The sequence below is a fragment of the Pavona decussata genome, unplaced genomic scaffold (genome assembly GCF_977016875.1).
Source record: "Pavona decussata unplaced genomic scaffold, jaPavDecu1.1 SCAFFOLD_113, whole genome shotgun sequence".
Taxonomy (NCBI): Eukaryota; Metazoa; Cnidaria; class Anthozoa; order Scleractinia; family Agariciidae; genus Pavona; species Pavona decussata.
This window is the reverse complement of record NW_028145527.1, coordinates 135,493-153,832: the sequence shown is the minus strand read 5'-3', so window position 1 is coordinate 153,832 and position 18,340 is coordinate 135,493. Positions and strand designations below refer to the sequence as shown.

General features: G+C 40.1%; 1 protein-coding gene across 4 annotated transcripts; it reads left to right on the top strand.

Annotated features, from left to right (window-relative positions):
* Window positions 1-422: 422 nt before the first annotated feature.
* Window positions 423-13,678, top strand: LOC146470566 (ankyrin repeat domain-containing protein 66-like). 4 transcript variants are annotated; one of them, XM_085121752.1, is made up of 4 exons: window positions 423-616; window positions 4,920-5,076; window positions 10,128-10,356; window positions 13,111-13,678. In XM_085121752.1, the coding sequence occupies exons 2-4, from the start codon at window positions 4,932-4,934 to the stop codon at window positions 13,247-13,249; spliced, it is 513 nt and encodes a 170-aa protein (XP_084977878.1). In that variant the 5' UTR covers window positions 423-616; window positions 4,920-4,931; the 3' UTR covers window positions 13,250-13,678. The 4 variants fall into 4 exon arrangements, with proteins under 4 accessions (XP_084977878.1, XP_084977880.1, XP_084977879.1 ...); XM_085121754.1 differs by having other exon boundaries at window positions 437-616; window positions 4,930-5,076; XM_085121753.1 differs by lacking the exon at window positions 423-616 and adding an exon at window positions 3,303-3,663.
* The last annotated feature ends 4,662 nt before the right edge of the window (window positions 13,679-18,340 follow it).

Here is an 18,340-nt window from a genome sequence, read left to right as displayed (position 1 = left end):
TGAGTTGTGATCATAAAATAAATATACGGGCAATAAGACACAGCTCTGTTGTTGTTCTCAAGTAAATAAATGTTTTGTTTCGCTTTCAGTATCAAATTAAACCAGCTAGATAAAAACCACAAGTACTTTATTTCTGACAAAATGGGGGAAAAAATGCTCAGGTCAAATACGTGTGTGTGTGGGAGGGGGAGTGGTGTTTCAGTTTTGACACAATCACAAGAAAATGAAATTAGAGTAACCAGTCAGCTGAGTGTGCGACAAACTGTGGGTAAAACACGAGGAAATCACGACAATTTGACACTTGTTTGCCTCTTCCCAACCCCCCTCCCCCGCTTATCACAACCCACCCCACCCAGCCCCATTCCAGTCGTGTCGGTCTGTAACCAAACCATTTAGAAACGAGCAGGACTGGTACTGTTTTCGATAAATCATAACATTCCTTCACTTCCTACGCCCGGCTTCTGGTCACGGCGTGACGTGCTTTTCCTTCGGTCGAATGTGAAAAGGAATTTCACAGTTTCAATTCAACTGATCTTTCCACTGAAGATACAAAAGTAAAGGAATTTGCATTTAAAACATTTGATATCAAAACCAGCGGCGTAAATATCGAGGAAAGGTAAGAATTTCATGATTTTCTGCGCCTTGATCTTGTGTTGATAGGTGTTTTGTTTTCGTAAGCTCTCGGACTGCTACTCAAAAGGCCTTTGTTCAATATTTATGACACTACTAGTTCTGTTTAAATTTTCCCGAGTTATCCCTTTCAGTGTATTTTTCATGGCAACGCTCATTTCAGAGACGGCTTAATTGTGAGCACTTTTTATTTTCAATCAGTCTTTAACACACGAGCCATAAGCCCTTAATTTTCGGCTCGTTGGAAACGACAATTATGCATTATGCCTAACTATTAGTTGATGGTGGCCCATTGTTTATGCGACAAAGCACAGATTAACTTTTGCATAAAGGCTTTAATTTTAATTGCGTCTTAAAACCGCTCTTTGTGTCCTTTTCCTACAGGAAATAAGTTTTTGTGACCCATAAGTTCCTTCATCTTTGAAGGGCTGTTTTGCTCTTGCCGTCTCGAATGCCTGTGTCACGCAAACTTGCCTCAGTTTCCCGGTAGTTCGTACGTTCGCGAAGTTATAATTTCCGCACAAAAAGTAAAAAGCGAACAACGAGAACAAACTTTGCCATCCTAGTGTGACTTCGAAACGGTTTCCCAATACTGAGAAAGTGGGAGATCGCTGTTTATAGTGCACAGTTTGTCGAAGTAACTCAGACCTCTTTGTGAATACCAAAATCAACAATTAAGCTCAGACAAAGTGGCCGTTCAGGGCCGTAGCCAGTATGAGGCAAACCGAGGCACTTGCCTCAGTCATTGTTTTTTTTTTTCGGGGAAAGTAAGATTTTTTTTAAAGGAGAAAGAAAGGCGCTAGCAGCAAATAAATTGACAACAGTTAAATAAATATAAAAAAATGTTAACGCAACATGGTATTATGTCTAATGATAACGCGAATCATGCAGTGGCCTGAATTACAGATGAGAAAAATGAAGCAAAAATTCATGCTAACCAGGCAGCGACTTCCTAAAAAAAACTGTCTCTTTTTCATGTGTTTTGACGTCATTTCTCGAGTTTTCTGTGTTCTCTGATCTGAGTGAGGAAAATCTATCAAAATGCAGCGTTCTATTTCCCTGCTAGCAGAGGTCTCTGCCGTCAGAGACCTCTGCTAGCAGGGAACGTTCTATCTAATCAACAGCTTTTTTCAAAGAAAGCGGCAAGTAGATGCTCTCATAACATGCTTTCAGTTCTTCTCAATAATCGAAACAAAATTTAAGCTTGTTTTGACATTATTTAGCTAAGCAACTTTGACCATCTTTACTGGTGATGTCAGTGAAGAAGCCACCGGAGATGGTGGGAAAGAAGTTGTAGAGGCGGAAAGCGGACAGGCGACAGCGCGACTAAGTGCAGGAAGCTGTTCATGTGAGCGCAGCTTTAGCGCTCTCCGCAAGTTGAAGACCTGGAGTGAGTTGCATGAAATTTAATGTCGGGCGTAACTGCTAAGGCCAGGCTTTCAGCCCAGTCACATTCAGTATTTTAGCACAGGTTGAATGGCCTTGCATTAGCCCAAGTCCACGGCGAAATCCCTGTGGACCCGCTCGAGGTTCTACAGCGATGGGATGCTAGTGGGAACAGGTGAATCACGCTGGCATTTAACAGCTAAATTCGTTGCCCTTTAGAAACGAGAACGTCCAAGACCAGGTTTTATGAGCCTGCGAGACCCTACTTTACACGAAACCGCTGGTCAGCCGAACCTGGTTTTGGTCGTTGTTATCTAAGGTCTTCATATAGAAACAAACCACCAACAAACACATTAAAAAGTCGCATACCAGAACACAGAGCCCCTAAAGTAGCATTTAAATAGCTCCCCTCCCCCCCTTCCCCGCGCCAAAACACCTATATCTCTTGATCTATATGTCCTTTAAGGCTCTTAGCGGAATTTTTATCAAACAAGCTTTGATCCCAGTGTTTTGTCTAACCGTAGCCATCATATTTAAGACCCTAAACGGCTAGGCGGGAAATTCACCCATGGATATTGCCTCAGTCATTATTTTTTTCTGGCTACGGCCCTGGCTTTAAAAAACAGATCGAATGATCAACGCGAAGGATTAGAGCTAGAGGAGGCCAGACCAGTTCAGCGGGGTCATGACGTTATTGCATAGTTATTTCTGGTATGATTCCTAGTAACACAACGATAAGTATCACGCAATATATCTGAATAAAACCATTCAGACAATTATTTCAATTGCCAAGGGAGGATAGTTTTTAAATATCAGCGAAACATACAATGGGGAATAATTGGGGATACATTAAGCATTCCGTGTAATGCCATTAGAGGGGCATCTTGTTTATAATTAGCTAATCGATTCGAGTAACATCCTCTTTGTCGTCTTTTTTTTGTATTACCAGTAAATTATAAGAACAATTCTAGCCTGCAAGCAAGTGCTCTTCTGGGGGTAGTAACAGTCTAAAGACTATTGTAGAAACATCGAATGAGCATTTCACTTGTGAAAACCAGCATCTTGATGCGGATTAACGGGTTGTTGAACAGGCTAGGTGAGATAATTCTTAAAGGGACTATGACAACTATTTGTAGTATCACTTTAATTAAAAAGCTAAAAGATATACTGTAATCAGAGGAAATCCCAAAAATTATGGTTCAGTTTTGTTTAAAATTACTCTACTAGTTTTGGGGAACTATAGACAAGGGCCTGTTTATATGAACAGAAGTTGGCCACGTTAGGTGGGTCACCCTCACTCCAACTTTTATAGAGTTGTCCCTATCTTGACTGAGTCAAAGTTAACCCTAATTAATTATCCACTAGCTCAGCTTAATTATTCATAATCTCAGTATGCCTCTTCTCTTTGGAGTTCTTTCTATAATTCACTAAACTCAGTGGGCTTTACATGACATGCGACACGCAAAGAGTTGGCCCAGTAAGAGTGTTAATATGAGGAAAAAGTTGCCTCAGCTAGCCCAATCACCCTACCTTTGAAAAGCAGTGACCCTGTTGGGTGGGTTACCTGGCTAGCTGGAACAACTACAAGTTTCTTGTGTAAACAGCTTGCAACATTTGGTAACGAAATGTGTGAAAAGTTGGCCAAGGGTAAGCTCAATTAGACAGGTGACCATTCCACCAGCAACAACTTTATTCCATCTAGGCCTTTGGTTATGGATGGGCAGGGTGGAAATGAGTTATAACCAGGGGTAATTTCCTCATGTTCTTACCATTTCACATTAAAAAAAAATGCTTAAAAATGATTACAGTCTGTTCACCGACTGAGAAAATCACTTGACATCTTCCTATTGGTTTTCTCTAGAAGCATTTCATGCCTGAGACAAGCCAAAACGCTAAAACCCCGTGACCTAGCCCCTTTGAAGTTAAGTCTTACTGAGCCTTGAAAACCCACGACTGCTGTAGTTTTAAGAACCGGTTTCTGTAGGAACATTAGTAAGCCCCCCCCCCCCTCTCCCCCTCCTTGCGACCCACGCGCTAAAAACTAAATGCTCTTCGCGTCTAGCACCTCCCAGTATCACCGGCTTTCACACCTCTTTGTGCAAAATTTTGTGCAAACAAGCAAGCAAGCAAGTGTGGATTTATTAGACTCATGCATTACAAATTATTCTCGCGGCGCAAAATCACTGAAGCCGCGGCTAATCGTTCCAACCGGCAATTTTGTACAGCAGTTGTTGCACAACGGTCACATCCAATGTCAGCCGGACATTATCTAGCATGGGGTGCTAAACGCTCTAACGTTCTTCACGCAACAATGTTGACACGTACCGCGTTTAGACGCGGCTTTAAGGCAATTACAACTAAGCTCCCTTGTCTTTAGTGGCCGTTAGCTCAGTTGAGCTCTCTTGCCTCAATAACAGTGCAGCCTTTCAGTGCTAATAACATCTATAAACCCGTCGATAAGTACTCTTCGAGCGTTCCCTCCAATCCATCAGAGATAAGCGAGCCAGAAGAAACTATGCATGCAAGATTGCTTTTGCATGCATAGCCTTGATTCCATGCCTCCTCCCCATTTCCTTCTCGGTCTCCATGCTCGTTTCTCGCGACTTTTCTACCCAGATTTTGCTTTTCCCAGCTATATCGCCAGCGACGCAAGCTGGTGGTTGGGTAGTGGAAACCTCTGCTAACGCACAGGTCTCGTGGGGAGGGGGGAGGGGGGCATTCTATATAATAAAACAAAAAGATAAAAAATTGACACACCATTTACAGACATAACACCCATAACGAGATCATAAAAAACACCCATAAACAGACCCCTCTCCCAAGTGAACACGTGAGTGTGGGCTCAGGGATGTACACTTACAGGGGTTTTAACTGTATTAACGTGCATATTCTGTGAATTGCAGCTGACCGCAGGGATGACTGAGTTAGTACTACATGAAGCAGCTGTTAATGGCGAGTGGCAGACGCTGGAGAGCATGCTGATGATTCACCGAATAGATATTGATCACAAGGATGAGGACTTCGGAGACCGGACTGCTCTCCACTGGGCAGCTTCCAGAGGTTGGACAATTTTTCATCTATTACCTAATAAACATTAACCGTTGTCTGTAGCCTGCGCGCAAACGTCTATTTATCCTTTGTCCATCGGAAGAGGGACCACTTCTAACATAGGAAGAATATTGGAGACGTTTTCCCGCAAAACTACTCTGACCGAACGCTTGCTTGCAAGTTACTATAGTTTAAGAACAAAATACACCGGATAGTGACTAAGCAGAGAGATTAGTCCTGCAGAGGAGGCAACTAACAAAAGAATGTTTGTTTGCATTTTACTGATCCGGGTTACTGATGCACAAACATTTAAACTGGCGAAAATCATATTATGGTGGTGTAGGCGATCCGAACGCAATACATATTCGTATTAACTGGGGAGTGATGCCGATAAGCTGGTTATTTATTTTAACAGGTCGTAAAATGTAAATTTAAATGCTTTGTTTATAGTGGAGGTGCGCTTAGCTATACCATGCTAGTTTTCTGGCACTCCACGATAAGAAACAAATAATGGAACTTGGAACTTTATTTTACGTGGCACTCCACTTAGCTAAAAGCTACTTTACAGGAAGCCCACCGACAAACAAAAAACATTACAAAAACAAAAAGAAAGATAAAAATTAGCTAACAATCTAAAATCTAAATATTTAAAAATCTAAAATATCTAGGAAATCCAATCATTCATGTATCAATACATGTGTAATTACAAATTAAAATTTACAATTTCAAAAGCTAACCACGATAATAACAATTTTAAAATGCTGCATGCGAATACTTCTTAAAAATTCCCTTGTGCCGGCCATGGCGCGAATCGAGTCCGGCAGCGCATTCCATGTCTTTGCAGCGAAGTACCGAAAGACCTAAGACCATGCTTGGTGCTTCTTACTTTGGGCAATGAGAACATGTTTGTGCCCCTTAATAATCCAAATTCAACAGAAACAGGTTAAAAATTCTAACTGGCAAGAGGAAGACCAGTTGGCTATTTACATGCGCAGCGGAGGAGTTCAACTCGGAGCTATAGAGAACAACTCCAGCGAGTGGCCAGAGCAAGAGTTGTACCCGGGACCTCCGGATTACGAGTGCAGCGCCCTAACCGCTTGGCCACGCCGCCACACTGAAGCCGTCGTCCTTTCCCTTTCTGCTGACGTATGGAGCGTTAGTCCTTCGTCAGAACGAATCAGTGTAGAGTCAGCCCTAATAGATCACTTTACTTGTGAAAAATAGTTAAAAAAAACACACACACACACAACAAAACAAAACTCGCGCGTGAGTACAGGACTATGAGTAGCCAATCAGAGTACTTGATTTGCTATATACTAAAATTCCCTATTGATATTATTTTAATATGTTCGAAAAGTGATATTTCCAATAAGACCTTATTGGAGGGAAAACGCTATGAGACGAACGAACCGGTATAACATATATTATTAAAAACATGATCATTGGATAATGCAATTCCAGGGTTTTGATTGGCTTAGCGGCGATGGTATATCAGCCATTATGCCATGCCCGAGAAATAGGGACCATTTAATTGTTTTCTGGTTGTTTAATAAAACAATTATTTCACTCGCTTTGTTGGATATGGTATGATCATTAAGCCAACCCTCGGCAGTGTTCATAGCACAAGTGCTAGTGGGGCCGAGCATTAAACTTCACAAACCAATAATTTAAATTGAAAATAACAAGGTTAAAAATCCCAACTGGCAGGAGGCAGACCAGCTGGCTATTTACAAGCGCAGCTACCGAGAAACAACTCTAGCTAGCGGTCAGAGCGGGACTTGAACCCGGGATCTCCGGATTTCAAGCCCGGCGCCCTAACCACTCGACCACGTTGCGGTGCAAGGGGCAATGAAAAAGATTTAATAGCCAAAAATATATTAAAACAACCAGTCGAATGGCGTTTTTGTATGAATTCCTTCACGTTTTAAGCCCGTTAGTGAGGGACATGAAATTTCTCATGCATTATCACTCTTTGATCAATAAATAACGAAAATGAAGGGAATTATCACTTAAGATGAAATGTCTTGATGTTTAAACAAATTCTCCCAACTGGTTTCATAAGAAATGTAAGGAAGGCGACGAGGAGAATATGTATGTTCATCAGTACTGAGGCTTAAAGACTTAAATCTTACGTTGACAATGTTTTGTTTCATAATCGATGTACTAATTACGAATTCAAGAAAAGCTACTTATATTGCCTCAGGAGAGTTCAACATGATAATTACCTCGAGCTCCGATTCAACATTTATTGTTTGCACCCTCTTCGCGAACAATAACTCCTCTCATCCTCAAACAAAAAATTCTTTGCACTCGAGACGTGCTGGTAGAATAGATGTAGATTTTAATAATTTGTTTACTCGAGAAACTTAGCGTTAGCAATTGCACACGATCGGAGTGTTCTCGTGGAAATCTCGCCGATTGTCTTGCGCAGGGACATGACAAATCAAGAGAAACCGGCCAACAAATCTTTGTTTAACAGCAGCCACGATTTGCTTCTTCATGAAACCTGTGCGGTGGGGGATGACGTGAAACTGGAAGAGTTGGGAAGCTTTATTCGCGGCGGAAAGATCGATGTAAACTCAAAAGACGAAGAATGGGGAGACAAAACTGCCATGCACTGGGCCGCACTTAGAGGTACAAAACAGCCCTCAGTTCTTTGAGCCAGCTAATAGAGTGAATTAACTGAAAGTTGTTCAAAGTTTCGGAGTACGAAAACTTTGGGCGCCGAATTTTTTAACTATGCGAGGCTTTCATCATATCACTGTTAATATCATAAAGGAGTTTGAAGTTGCGGTTGTGAAGAACAGTGTGCACCATTTAAAAGAAATGAAGCCACTCATTGCCATTTACGGTTTAGTGGCTTCAGTTCTTTTAAATGACGCACACTGTTCTTCACAACCGCAACTTCAAACTTCTTTATCAGTCTTTACAATGTCAATATCTAGTCAATGCTTAAATGCACGTAAGTGCCGATGACCCAATCGCCCCATGGAGCGTTGAAGCTGAAACAACGACATTCTCAGAATAATTTTGTATCTAATATTCATGGCCACCCAATGAGAATATTAATGCTAAATTGTTAAAAAGTTATTTCCCGCATCCCCGCATCATTTTATAGCCTTTCAAAAGGCAATTTTCTGTAAGCTAATGCAGTTTGATCTTTTGGATTCTCTAGCTGAAAATTTAAGTTGCAGAAAATTTTAGTAATGTTTAAAAAAAGAGAGGTAGTGTTTTATCGGGTTTAAAACGACGAGGCGCAGCAGAGTGGTTTTAGACCCGATAAAACCCGTGCTGCGAGTTTTTTAAACGGCTTCGAAACATTCCTGGAAAAGCGTGTGGCAATAGAGTTCATAACAATTATGCTCTTGTGAACGTTGGAAATTAGCAAACGAGAAAAACACCGCATACTAATGAGGAGTGTTTTATCAGCTGATAAAACACAGCATAGTAATAAGGAGGAGATTTATCGATATAAAGTCACTGTACGTGATGTATTATCGACTATTTGATAGGTCAATGTGCTTATGAATTATTAATGAGTTTTTAAGGGAACGGAATCTTATTCCCCGAATGTACGAGCTGCTGTTGGATTTCCGAAAATGCTAGCTGGCGTTTTTTCGCACTTTTAACAACGTATTTGTCCCGGCGAAAACAAAAAAGATTCGATTGTTCAGCGTGGCTAAAGTTTGAGGTAACTTTTCACTAAATAAGAACGCCATTTTTCTTCAAAATTTAATTCGAATTTCTGAGGCGGGTAATGCCTTTCAGAACAGATATTCCACCGCAATGAACCGTTAGGTGCCCCTGAATATTGAATGTATATGTTGAATAGAGTATAGACGTCGAGAGTTGAAATGCTATAGGTTTTCAGTCTACTCAAGTCTACTGATCACTGTGTGAATACTCAGGGATATCGCAGTAGTGAGAGCTCTCGCCTCCCACCAATGTGGCCCGGGTTCGATTCCCGGAGTTCACGTCTTATGTGGGCTGAGTTTGTTGTTAGTTCTTGTCCCCGCTCCAAGGGTTTTTCTCCAGGTTCTCTGGTTTTCCTCCCTCCACAAAAACCAACATTTCCAAATTAAAATTCGACCTGGAAACAATAGACGAAGAGCCACTCTGTAGATGTACCACTGAAATTTCCATTTATTTTTTATTTATTCATTTATTAAATCACAAGCGAACCGAGGATGTCAAAACACTAAGGCAGAGTATTTGTGTGTACATCTTGCAGACTAAATCACCATACCAAACATTACAACACTGCGCAATATGCTTCTTGCAATTAAACGAACTCCTGTGTTTTCTCTCCGAAAGTGGAAGCACCAAAAAAAAAAAAACAAACAAAAAGAAAACGGGGAAAAAAAATCTTTGGTGAATGGTGGACTGTGGAATGGGCTAATAAAACAAGTCGGGCTGGCGGTATACTTGAAATTTTGCGGCAGGATTTGGAATGTAAAAACTAGCGTGCAGGATAAGAAAATCAACAATTAATTGTGTATATTCCGACAGTTTGCACCATGCCGAAGCGGGATCAGGATGAGAATTCTGGCTGGTGCGGGATAGCCGCGGGACGGGTAAAAAATAGACAAGGAGTGGGCTGGATTTGAAAATGACTGATATTTTTGACCCTCGAATTAAATTGTTGTGCGCGATGCTACAGAATAGAATTGCAAGCCACTTTACACCATTGTGAGAAACAATTTCGGGAATGGACAGTACAATTGATTCGGCAGACACTTTTCTCACGTCAGTTGCAAGTGTAGTTGCAAGGCTTATAGCACAGGTTGATCAGTGCTCCGTTGTGAAATCCCTTAAAGAAGAGAACTGACAATATATATTAACTGTAGGCGTGGAGATGGTGTAGTGCTTAGCACATTGGACTTAGAATGAGGAGATAGGCGGTTCGCTGGTTCACGGTTGGTCTCTGCGCCAAGACGTGCTACTTTTTGACAAGAAACTTTACCCCATGTTGTCCCCCTGAAAACGTAAATAAGCTGTGGCAGACATGAACCACTAGTATTTCTCTTTTTTGAAGTTTTCCCTTGCTACATTTTATTTTTCAGGTCACGCAAAGTGTGTGAAGCTTCTGTTGGAATATGGCGCTGATACAACAGCGCGCATGGTGGGGGGCTGGACACCAGCTCATTGCGCAGCAGAGACTGGGCGCTTAAATGTCCTGAAGGTTTTAATTGATCACCAGACCCCTGTCATGATACCGGACAATTCTGGTGACACGCCTAAAAGAGTGGCTGAGATTTACGGACACACGGCATGTGTTGAACTTCTAGAAAGGTGACGTGTTATTTAGCCGTTACAAGGAGTATTTAAGTAATTAATTAATTAATTAATTAATTAACTATTTATTTATTTACAAAATTTGCTGTGGATTGTCGTCGTTTCAATCGTTTCGATTGTAAACAGTGGGAGCACAGGCAATAGGATCAGGACTCTACATCAAGCTTCCTTTTTGGCCTGGTTGTTGCAGGATTAGCGGTCTAAATAAAATAAGGTATACGTGGTAAAATAAGTTAAATTATGACGGGAAAAACCTGCTTTGTTGAAGTAAACAGTAAGTTACTAACGTTGTTAATGAAATGATGATGATGACGATGGCGATGACGAGTACAATGATGGTGATGACGATGACAATGACGATGATGATGATGATGATGATGATGATGATGATGATGATGTCGATGACGATGACGATGACTATGATGATGATGATGATGATGATGATGATGGTGATGATGATGATGATGATGATGATAATGATGATGATGATGATGATGATGATGATGATGATGATGATGATGATGATGATGATGATGACGATGATGATATAATGGCAAAGTGAAAAGGGTATGGTAAAGAACTAGAAAATCACAGCAAGAACTACAGTGTAAAGGGTAGTTACAAAAATACCAACAGTTGCAGACTGAAGAGAGGATGGATGATTCGCAAAATACGGATCTTAGTACGGTCAAAAGTATAGCATGGCCTTCTGTAGAGTAGAGTTAGAAGTCAGGATTTGAATGATGAAGTGGATTGAGAAGCTCGCATGTCTGAGGGGAGAGAGTTCCATAGCGGACAGATCTGTGCAAAGGAAGAGTTCTGAACAGTGTTTGTTTTGAATAGTTGGAGCCGAAGATCTAAAACCGTACAGCCCTCTCTGGTCCAAGAATTAGAGACCGCGAGAAATCAAGAAATGCGGTCCAGGTTGATCTCACTAGACTTTCTCAAAGTCGCTCGCTCGCTTCTCGTTGAATGGACCCTGCACGAGCGACGAGCTCTCGCTCGCTCGCTAGAGCTTTGACGATCGCGCTTCGCGCTTCTAAGCAAGGTGCACGATCGCGTTCGCGTTCTCTGAGCTCGACTTGTAAGCAAGTCTATGATCTCACTTAGACAAGAAAACAGGAGCAAGAGCTCGAGGTATTCCAATTTAAGAAGAAGGAGAGGGAGAAGATTTAGGGGAATCAGTAACAGACTTGTATATGGCATTAGTGCATTCCGTGCGAGATAATACAAACAGGAAGCCCGTCAGGACCAGAAGATTTATGGACATTGAAGTTCTTCAGTTCCTTGACGAAGTTTGTGGAAATAGCACGATTTCGGAAAGTTCTGCCTGAATTGCAGTTAAATGTCAGACTGGGAAGGTGTAGCGCACAGCGAGTGATCGGTAAAGATTGACGGGACGACTTCTGTCAAAGTCTCGGCCTGTACTTAGGCTGTAGCAACGTCATGAATGCTTGGTTTTATCAACAGGGTTGATAAGTTGATCTGGCCACCGTAAAGAGATTCGAGTGCTGACGTTTTGAGTGTCAGCCCCTCATCAAAACTAATCGACCAAGTATGACCATATCACGCCATTCCTCAGAGAGCTTCATTGGCTGCCCATTGAACATCGTGTAACTTTTAAATTACTTTAAATAACCTTTAAGGCTCTTAATAATTTAGCTCCTTGTTACATTAGTAACCTCCTGTGCATATACACTCCAAATAGGCGATTAAAGGTCCTCATTTAGTTTTCAGCTTCAAGTTCCTCTATCAAATCTGAAAACCTATGGAGACGGAGCATTCTCTGTTTGTGCTTTCAAGTTCTTCCTTGTTATATTAAGCGTAGCTCCAGTGTCAGTACCTTTAAGTTATCTCTGAAAACTTTTTAAACGATATCTTACCTTTTAGGCAATTTAAGTTTTATTATTTTTATTTTCTTCTGTTATTGTGAAGCGCCTTAGAACTTTTGTATAAGGCGTTATATAAATATTATTATTATTATTATTATTATTATTATTATTATTATTATTATTATTATAATAAAAATAATAATTCTTTATTAAAATATTCCACACAAATTGCTATATAAGTTAAAAGTATATAAAAAAGAGCTATTAAAAAAAACTATTCACAATTCATTTCGATTAAAAAGAAAGATAATATTTTCAAGCAATGTTTTTTTTAATGTTTTTATTATTATTATTATTATTATTATTATTATTATTATTATTATTATTGTTATAATTATTATTATTATTATTAGTTAGGAGTGCATGGGGTTGTGTTAAGAGTTGGTCATTTTTAATACAGTTTATTATTATTAAACTAAATTATTATTATAACTATTATTACTATTATTGTTATTATTATTACTATTATTATTATTATTATTATTATTATTATTATTATTATTATTAATCGACGAAGGGTCGACTGGATAACTTTGGTTTTATAAAACCAAATATTCGTTTCAACTCCCCCACCGACGCAGCACCACAGTTTCTTTAGAAACTAACTCTCTTATGTAGAAACAACCGTGTGTCATATGTCGAATGCAGAATTGTAAGTAAAGAACTACGTTAATTTACGAACTCCTTTATCTATAATCTCTCCTAAACGACCACCAGAGTCGAGGAGGTCGCTCACAACAAATTTGCATGTTTATTGAGTTACACCCACTAAACTGCTTGCGATTCCGTCCAGTCTTAAATCATGAAGGTGGTGTGTTTCTTTTGTCATTCATTTCTCTCCATATTTCCTTTATTTTAGTGCTGAGGAATCAGCAGTGCAGAGGCAGCTTCTTATTCGCGACAAATTTCGCTCCAACACGAGGAAGATTTCACGGATCGTGGCCGAGAAGGGTCTGCTTGAAGGTATCCGGGACAAAGTTGCAGATACAGCAAGCTGATGGTTGGTAGTTTGTCAGTTAGTCTAGAATTTGTGAAGGTGCAGCAGCTGATAATCAGATAGAAAAACCTGGAAAAGGGCGTGTCAGGAATGCATCCGACGTGACTTCCGGTGAGCCAAACAACGATTAGTTACGCATAGAGGAAGTCGCTTGTCCCAGATGTGTCTGGTCTGTAGGTGGGCGTAAGGAAGTTCAAGAGCACACGCAACCGCTCATAAGTTACGCCCAGTGAAATGGAGCGTCTCTTTCCTCGAACATTTCCTGATATAATTTAGGAGTAAGGAGTAAGTCACGCGACCAGAGCATTTTCCCAGAGCACTTAAAATCAATGAAGTGTTTAATGAGTATGACCGACTCGTTTAGAGCCACCACTGTCAATGTAGCTGTTCAGTTATTGTTGGGATTAAAATAAACATCAGACCCCCGTGACTCAAGTTCCATTTCAGTAAAAGTGAATATAGTCCAGTGAGTTTAAATGAGCTGAAGTCTACCAGACTTCAAATCGATCAGACGCGGCATATTCTGATCGTAAGCTACAAAGTGTTAGGGTAACTCAATTACCATTCCAATTCTATCACATTTCATGGGCGCTACCCTGTGTTTGTTGTACTTTAACTCAATTATCGTCGGAGGGCGTAGTAGTCTTTAAATAGTTCAAATTAAATTAATTAGGTTACCCTGAAGAAGCTTTTCTTGATCTTTTGCAGTCAAAGCATGAATTCCCGAAAACAACGAGCCTGCGATTATTAAATCGTTAAGACCCATCAGCGTTATGCGAATTAAGTTACGATAAGCCAACATGAATTATCTTGATATTTTACATGTACGGCTGTAAAAACTTCTCCCGACTGCCGCTTGTAATAAATGTATGAAGACAGCTAGGAAAGGAGAATTTGCATTTTTATATTGAGGGATTAAAGGGTGAAAGGGTTCCGCGTCGTCACCACTTTCCAAACCAAAAATGAAATAATAGATAGAAGGACAAATGATATATTAAACATATGTGCCACACAGTTTGCTTCAGCTTCTAAAACGAGATACTTCGCCTTGCAATTCTAAATTTAGAACCAGAGTTTCAAACATGTCATCACATCAAAAGGTAAATACATTTGTAACTTAAAAGGGAAGGCTTATATTTTAGCTTGAGTGATAAGTCAGTTGTTTTTGTGAAGAATGTTATTGTGGATCTTGTTTGTAGTTAATCCGGCCAGTACTTAATGACGGAACTGTATTCCATTTGTTAAACCATCCAGGGGGGACTGACTGGTTTTAACACTGATTTGAGTTTGTATGTGTATAAAATCCTCAAGGTGTGGCCGTTCTTGAAAATGAAAATGAAAGATACCCGAGCAGTACTTTCACCAGTGTGGCGCTGTTTGTTGTTGTACCATATTCTCTTGACCACATAATGGTTCTAACTTTTGAGTTTGTGGGCAAATCCCACTTTTTGCCCATTATAGCTACGGAGCAGTACTTTGCTGTGGTTATTGTTTATCACGCAGTTCAAGGTCAGAGTTTCCAACTTTTAAGTCTGTGCATCAGGATGAAGTCTTAAAGGGTGACGATTAAAATAAGAGCCATTTGGCCGACTATTTTTCCTTTCTCGGGTTCCTTTTCTTTTTGAATGTTTGCAAACATTTTCTTTTCTTTTTTATACATGAACTTGGCCATTCTCGAGTGCCTCAGGGTTATTACAAAGACCACCTAGTGTTTTGGAAGATTAGAGGAGGCTGTCAAAATGTTACTAATGTTAATGCCGCACGCAAAACGCCCAGAAATGTTTTTTCTGCTAAGTCACGCGGATGAAGAACTGAACGTATTTGTTCAAGATCTCTGGGTTTTTTTTGGCAAAAATACTTTTGCACTGAATGTTCCATGAAGGAAGAGTTGAAGAGAAAACGAGAGAAAGACAGTGCGATTATAATCCTTTCTGTGTCCTTCAGTGTCAAGGTAACAAAATATATAATCCAATGTATAATCCCACTTTTTTTCTCTCATTGATAGGATCGCATAAGGAATGTCTGTGCTAAGTTTAAATCTGTTAACAAATTCATCTTGTGAGGTTAAAATCGCGTGATTGTATGCAAACGTTTTAGTGAGACAGTTAGAAGCAGACACACACGAGACTTATCACATCGCTAAATTACTGCAGTTAGTGAGGCTCAACAGTTGACAGCGGTGAATTAATAAGTCTTTATTTAAAATACTGTGCAGACAGATGTGCCCTGCATTGAAAGTCAAGAGCGTTCGTCCTAAAAATGTCTGAAAAAAAAAACCAATTTGTAAGATAGTATTAAACAAACAGTATCTCATGAAACGTTTGCGGGGTAGCTTTCTTTCTGGCCCTGGCCCAAGTATTTTATCTGCAATTTACTGTAGAGTGGTTTTCAATTGAATGTCGTAAAACCAAATCCAAATTACACAGTAGTCACTCTAACCAATCATAACAGACGTAAACAAAACTTTGGACCAATCAGAACTCCAAGCAAATGCATGTCACCGCCGATCGTTAAGCGCGGGAAAACGCGTGCGAGCAAGTCACGATCGGTTTTGGTTTCGCTTCTCATTGGTTGAGAGAGTGGTGCGAGATTTGCTAACCAATCATAAAGTGTAATAAAAGAAAACAAAAACACACGAAATTACTTTGGACACTCAATTGCTGATCGCGTTTATCACGTTAACTGATTCCAGCTATAAAAGTCACTGGAGAGAGGGTTACAAGGGTTTGCAGCTATTTCGTTGGTGGCCAATGAAAATCGCACGTGACAATTTCAAACACACTCGACACGTACTATTTTGCTGTACTGATCCACCATGAAAAGGAGCAATCTGATTGGTCCCTGGAAAGTCCGTATGAAGTCAGACATTTGTGTGGGTATCTATCATTTCAATGCGCATGTACCACTCATCGACATTTTTAAATCCTAGCAAAAAAAAAAAATCCTAGCAGTAAGCAAGACGTTTGTCACATGAACTTTGCTCGATCACCTGTAGCTCAGTGGTAGAGCATCCGAAAGGTCATAGGTTCCAATCCTGTTGGGAGAAATTGGATTTTCTTTTTCCGAGTATGCCTGTGTCTCTGACTAAAAATATACATCTATCAGTGTTGCTAAACGTTTACCGAAACAGTATAATAAAGAAACTCTAAATGCGTAAAACAACACGATATTTGTTCTATTGTACTTGATATCGCGAAAAAACTGGTCTTTTTCTCTCAGCTGGGGTGGTTTATGGACCAAACTGCCTTGACTAATATTTTCATAATACGGGCCCCACGGTACTTCAATAACATATCGGTTACGGAGAATTGATGTTATATTTGGTATAGCACGCTTTTGATATCATATATACGTGCTCCCTATGTGAGTAGTTAATTGGATTTTCCAAACCTACTTGTTGTTGTCTTCAGTGTAAGAACAACCTCTCTATACAAACCTAAACGACTCACTTTCGACATACTTATATGTACGCCTTCCGGACCTATCTTTTTTGTTTTCCTCCATTGGTACCCACTCACCCGCTCTGCGCGCGGTACAATATCATATCTACCGTGTAACAAGTGAAACATTTAAACGTGTCCTTGACCTTGCGGTACCTTTGAAGTCTCTTTCTGGGGGTCCTCTGTTTCCGTGCCTTCATCCTAAATTAGCGTCGGATTTATTCTGCGCTGACGTACTTGTTCAACTTGTCAAGCCGTTGTTATTTCTGGGCGTGCGAGTCCACCCGTTGTGCGGCCTTGATTTTTACTTTGAATTGGATAACTACAAACACTTCTCTAAGACCGTCAAGTGGACGATATTTGTAGATCAACTAAAAAAAACAACCATTGTTTCTGTTTCTACCTTTGCACTTTTAACCCTTTTGCTTCCAAGCGTACCCCCAAAAAATTCTGAAAACTTTATCTTTGGAAGAAAATGAAGCAAACAGACAGTACCATTGGAAATCACGCATCAGTAACTTTCTTTTGAATGAACACACTGTATAATATGCATGTACTTAATTTAAAGGTCAGAACCGCCTTGAACAGCACAAAACAAAACAAAACAAAAAAGCAGCACCACAGGAACTACCGATCAACTACAATTTCTACAATTTCAAACACTATTAGAAGTAAAGTTCAATACTGTTAGAAATAGTCTGCCGTATTAAGAATGGTGATTACAAGAAGAAGTTTATCTTGGCAAGTTTTATGCTCTCTTGTTACAAACGACAAGGCTTTTGCTTAACAAGTTTGTTTGTTCAACACTGGCAAGCTAGATTTGAACAAGTTCAGAATTTAAGATTTAAAGCATTTAAATGCGAAATTCCACAACGAGCCAGGCTTGATGCTGTAACAATAGTCATTTGCCACTCGTAATCCTCTCCTAATTTCTGATTTGCCCAACCTTGGGACGTTTTACTATAGACCCAGTTTCGTTGTCTATCTATGTCTCTCTTCGATACTGGCCCAGTTCTTTATATTTTCCCGATTCGGTTTGCTTCACTTAACATGCATTTCAGTTTTAAACCAGCAGTGAATTCAAATGGCTACGTGACAAGGTGATGGAAATCGATAATAAAAAATGCCTCACGTATTTTGAAAAGTGCCTGCGAAAGTTTAAATGCTGATAAAATCTAGTTTAATAACGTTAATTCTCGTACATGCCGTCGGTGATTACAATTGGCTGGGCGCCTGTTCAAATACTGACCCAGATCAGAACTGTCATTGAGCCCCTTTGCACGCACTGCACAAAAGCTCGAGGTGGAAACTTTGTTCCCTCCGTGATCTAGCGGCTTGTACGTGTGATCATTTTCCTTTATTAGCATAAGGTAATTGGTTCAACATCCCTAATCCAATTCCTCCGTTTATCGCTTGTCTAAACTCTATCCGGTAGGTAAGAGATTGCCATCCGCGATTTCTGAACATGTATGCATCATACCAGGTCATCGAGATCGATTATAAACTGGGCACGCAAGGTATTAAATGGCCTGTTCGCGCAATCCTGATTTAAAGCCCCAGATAAAGAATAAACAAACAGTTAAATGTGTTTATTGGTTCAAAATCACGGCACAATCGCTGACACCTCGCACCATTCCTTTTATATTGTGGCA